This window comes from Dreissena polymorpha, chromosome 9 (assembly GCF_020536995.1).
Source record: "Dreissena polymorpha isolate Duluth1 chromosome 9, UMN_Dpol_1.0, whole genome shotgun sequence".
Taxonomy (NCBI): Eukaryota; Metazoa; Mollusca; class Bivalvia; order Myida; family Dreissenidae; genus Dreissena; species Dreissena polymorpha.
The window spans coordinates 6,006,559-6,011,651 of record NC_068363.1 but is presented as its reverse complement, the minus strand read 5'-3'; the positions used below and the strand labels follow the sequence as shown (position 1 = coordinate 6,011,651).

The 5,093-nt window shown below is 37.4% G+C and overlaps 1 protein-coding gene across 1 annotated transcript; it reads left to right on the top strand.

Moving 5' to 3' along the window:
- Nucleotides 1-1,391: 1,391 nt before the first annotated feature.
- LOC127845867 (uncharacterized) lies at nucleotides 1,392-3,860 on the top strand. The gene is made up of 3 exons (XM_052377036.1): nucleotides 1,392-1,533; nucleotides 2,504-2,604; nucleotides 3,086-3,860. The coding sequence occupies exons 1-3, from the start codon at nucleotides 1,476-1,478 to the stop codon at nucleotides 3,233-3,235; spliced, it is 309 nt and encodes a 102-aa protein (XP_052232996.1). The 5' UTR covers nucleotides 1,392-1,475; the 3' UTR covers nucleotides 3,236-3,860.
- Nucleotides 3,861-5,093: the final 1,233 nt, after the last annotated feature.

The following is a 5,093-nucleotide window of genomic DNA, read 5'->3' as shown; positions in this document are numbered from 1 at the left end:
GCTGCGTGTTATGTAATGAAAGTTGTTAATAAGAGTCGTGTTATGAGAAAACTGGGCTTAATGCATGTGCGTAAAGTGTCATCCCAGATTAGCCTGTGCAGTCCGCACAGGCTAATCAGGGACGACACTTTCCGCTTTTATGGTATTTTTAGTTTCAAGGAAGTCCCTCCTTGCCGAAAATCAAGTTTAAGCGGAAAGTGTCGTCCCTTGTTAGCCTGTGCGGACTGCACAGGCTAATCTAGGACGACACTTAACGCACATGCATTAAGCCCAGTTTTCTCAGAACGCGACTCACAAATTCAAGACAACAATCTCCTGATAGAGTTTCTGGATTCAAAAAATGATTCCTCCTTTTGTATAATTTCTACTATAAAGTTATAAAAAGAAAAAACGTGTATGTGATATTTATTGAGATTTAAATTAAATAATGAACATATGGCATTCAAATATTGTTACCCATGTCCACTACAATTTTAACCCATAAGATCGCATCCTGCTTCGACGACTATCCCATTGAGTGTTCCATTGGCATCAAGAGCTCTCTGATATAATAGAACGTTACCATGTAAACAGTTTTCATTTAGCGTTGTCCACTGTGACAGTTAACCATCCAAACGTAACGATGCATACAATTTATAATCAATTTGAAATTTCTGCTCGCAACTTTATGAAGATAGTTTGAATATGGGGACCAAACATTAAACAATCTGCTATCACGTCTCTGTGCTTTTGCAAAACAATTCAACACCTCTAAAATATCATATACTTCTTGATAATATAATTATGTAAATATTGAATAGTTCCTACTATTTTAATTTATTTATAATGTTTAAAACTATTACATTTTTTATAGAGTGTAGAACAATAATACGTTTCTTGGTATTGCATATGCACATTTAATTTCTAGTTTTGCAAAGGAAGTAAACACATCCGCCGACCCTTGTCTACTAGATACTTCGAGTGCTGTGTCGGTGAAGACCACCGAACTTGTATATCAAGACAAACCGGTCATGTCCTATATCCTTGTTCAATAAAAATCTAGCCGCCTGCGAAAGACATGATGCCGTACAGCACTTACGTTTGTTAACTATTTTAAGGCCAACGTTGTTTTAATTCGGTTTTCATTAACAGCAATAAAATGTTGATTTTTCAAATAACAAAATGACCAAATGGAACATTTCAAACTTTGGATGAATATTAAAAAATATTATAATTTTGATATGAATGCTCCACACAAAACTGTACATTTTGGGGAACACATAAATGTAGGTAGGTTTTAATCATACACGATCGATGACACGTTCTAGCGTCAATAAAAATAGTGGGACTTGAAAAGCAAAACATGCAAACTCCTGTAATAGCCTAAGTGCGAATGTCCGTTACTGGCTGTAAATGTAGGAAATGCTTTATAAATTGATCACACTGATGTTCAGTTAAACCACTGCTTGTCTGTCCGTGCCTGTTAGTTCACAAAGATGAGCAAGGCTGTGGTTTTCCTCTTCGTCATAGGTCTTATGATCTCCGTAGTGACAGGTAAGACTTGTGTTGCAATTCATTCACTTAATTAGTGCTAAAACCGCTACTGCTTCTGCTACTGCTAGTGTTGCTACTACTGCTGTTACTGATTATTCTCTTGCTTCTATTAGTGCTACTTTTAAGACTCAATTTTCTTTGTTTGTTATATAAGTGTATATAAGTTGAATATTGATAGAACGATTGTGGGGGCGACATTTGTTAAAATCCGCTTTGACAACTGCTGGGCATCATTTAAGGAGCGTCATGCGAAAATGGGATTTATGTCATATATGACCAGTGTGCGTTGTTTGATTAGGAGCCAACCTGTCCGGTATAACGAGCAAGGCTCCGTGGTCTCATGAACGGACCGCGGCAAGCGTAGCTCCTGGCCAGCCTTTCTATTCGCACACTATGAGCAGCGTTCTGAGAAAACTGGGCATAATGCATGTGCGTTGAGTGTCGTCCTAGATTATCCTGTGAAGTCCGCACAGGCTATATGTAGGCCGCAGAGGCTAATAAGGGACGACACTTTCCGCCTAAATTGGAAATATGCTAAGAAGAGACTTCATTTAAAGAAAAATTGTCATAAAAGCGGAAACTGTCGTCCCTGGTAAGCCTGTGCGGATTGCACAGGCTAATCTGGCACGACACTTTACGCACATGCATTATGCCCAGTTTTCTCAGAACACGATTCGTATTGTCAGGAGCTACGCTTGCGGAATATGTCATACGCGAGTCATATGATAATAGTTCTACGCTTGCAAGAAATTAAACGAGTATCAATACAACAAAATGTTCATGCAGGTAATTTATGCCGTGTACATAAGTGTAAACAACTCTATGAAATAATTACAATGTAAACAGTTTAAAATCGACAAATGTTTATATATAAGGTAACACTGCCTCTTTTCATCCTCACCAGCAATCCCCCCTCCCCCACCCGGCATTTTAATACTGGCTAAAACCCGGCGTTGTTGATGTATTTTAGCCTGGTGGTCGACGGACTCACCTCTTCGGTTTCCAGACGACTGTAACAGCGAAGTCTTGGGGTCCTTTGCGACCAACTGCGGGCTCTCAGAGCACTCCATGGTACGCAGTTAATATCTACGATGGACACATTTGTTTTGTTGTTGTTGAACGACCGATTTAACAACTTTTTTAATTATTGTTGCTTATCGATTTGTACGGGGCAAGTAGGAAATCTGAAGTCTAGATATTAAACGCTTTTCGGCTTGGTTGAGTATACGCTTAAAATATAGACAAATGAGACATATTAAATGAAACATATGGGTCGTGCTCTGTAAAACGGAGGTTTAATGCATGTGCGTAAAGTTTTTTCCCAGATTAGCTTGTGCAGTCCACACAGGCGTATCAGTGACGATACTTTCCGCTTTTATGATATTTTTATTATAAAGAAATACTCTTCTTAAAGAAAATTCAGTTTCGGCGGAAAGTGTCGTCCCTGATTAGTCTGTGTGGACTGCACAGGCTAATCTGGGATGACACTTTTTGCACATGCATTAAACCCTTTTTTCACAAAGCACTGCAATTATGTTTATTGTATAATAAGGGGAACCACTACATCCTGAGGGATCCAAAGAGCAATGACATCAACAACATCGTCATAGTGATACCAGATGACGTGCGAGATTTCGGCACGTGCGAGAAGATCGTTCGAGATCTCAATGAGAGATGCAATAAGGATTACTTCGACTACTAACGCTATGTTAACATCAACCTTGGCTTTTCACGCTTCTTTGTCGTTATACTATTCGATCAGCTTTTTATTAAGAACTGTATTTCAGTGGTATAAATTATTACATTCGTACAATTGTTCATCAAATACGATACAATACTTTAGTGTGTTCTAAAGATAACATATTTTAACAAACAATCTGGTCTTAATGCATGTAGTGAAAGTGTCATCCTTGTTGTGTGTGTGTAATTACTGGCTAATCATGGACAATTATCTCCGTATTTAGGGAATTATTTGTGCTCAAGAAGTATTTTCTAAACGAAAGTCCAATAATGGCGCAAAGTGGTGTCCCTGATTAGCCTGTTTGGACTGCTCAGATTATTTATTACGAAGCTTTACGCACATGCGTTAAGCCCAGTTTTTCAAGAATGCTGTTAATTTAAACAAAACGAATCGATTGGTTTCAGACTGAGACCAGGAGCTGTAAACTTTTATTTGCCGTTAATATCTGTAAATTCCTAAACTGTGGTTTATGTATTTAAGGCCGCTTCTGCTAATACATATTATCGTCTCGAACTTTTTGTATTTGTTAAATGAACATACTTTGTCTGTGGAAAGTTTTGCGAAATACACTCATCTTTGATAAAAAGGCTTTTTATACTTTGTATACGATGTACTGGGGTCTACATTGCAGATATAATAACAGAAAGAATATTTCACAGTGTTTTGATAATAATTATTGTAAATATCTGGATCATGGGTTTGTCATAAAACCAAGGCTTATTAATTTGTGATTCTTGCTTATAGTATTCTAACAAATACATTTGGATATGTACGTACTAGATTAAGCGTGTATTTAAATGGGAAAACCTGAAATCGAAGACAGGGGATATATTAAAATTGGACCATGCTCTGTGAAAAGGGAGTTTAATGCAGGTGCGTAAAGTGTCGTCCCAGATGAATCTGTGCAGTCCACACATATTGTTCAGGGACAACGTTTTCCCTCTAAACTAGATTTTTGCTAAGAAGAGACTTTCTTGAAAGGAAAAATATCATAAAAGCGGAAAGTGTTGTCCCTGATTAGCCTGTGCGGACTGCACAGGCTAATCTGGGACGACACTTTATGCACATGTATTAAACCACCTTTTCTTAAAGAGCAGCTCAACTTTATAATTGCAAATTGACTATTGCATGCGTGATAATATTTATTTGCAATAAGCTCTTATGGATTAGCAAATATCTCCTGTTTGTTGAACTAATACACGGCTCACGTCATTATAAGTATTTAACATCCATGACTTAAACGGACCATTTAACAGAGTTTGACATGTTCTGAAGTTTGCGAACTAATGCTTTAAATTCATGTAAACATCGGAACAAAAGAGTTTCAGTTAAAAACAAAAATTAACCCGTTTATGCCTAGCGTCCTGAAAAAATGACTTTGCAAACAGCGTAGACCCAGACGAGACGCCGCATGATGCGCCGTCTCATCTGGGTCTGCGCTAATTGCTTAAAGGAATTTCAGTAAGTAATATTCTAAATATAGAACTACATATACTAGACAGCCCTAATTTTTTAAATAAATTGGTCCAATTTAGAAGGATGGGAGAGTCCACTAGGCATAAATTGGTTAAAATTGAAGAATGAAAAAAACGTTATCCACACCTGAGCTCGAACCGCTGAGCATTGGAGCAAATTCGGCCAATCGTTATGACGGGATAATGCACGTTATTTAAACTTTATATAGGTAATCCTTGTAATGACACACGATTAAACTATAATAAGGATAACAACAATATAATAACGATTACAAAATAACTTTCCTAATTATACAATCGTTTCGCCTTTGTAGCGCTTTAGAATGTTCAGGTTTTTAAATCGT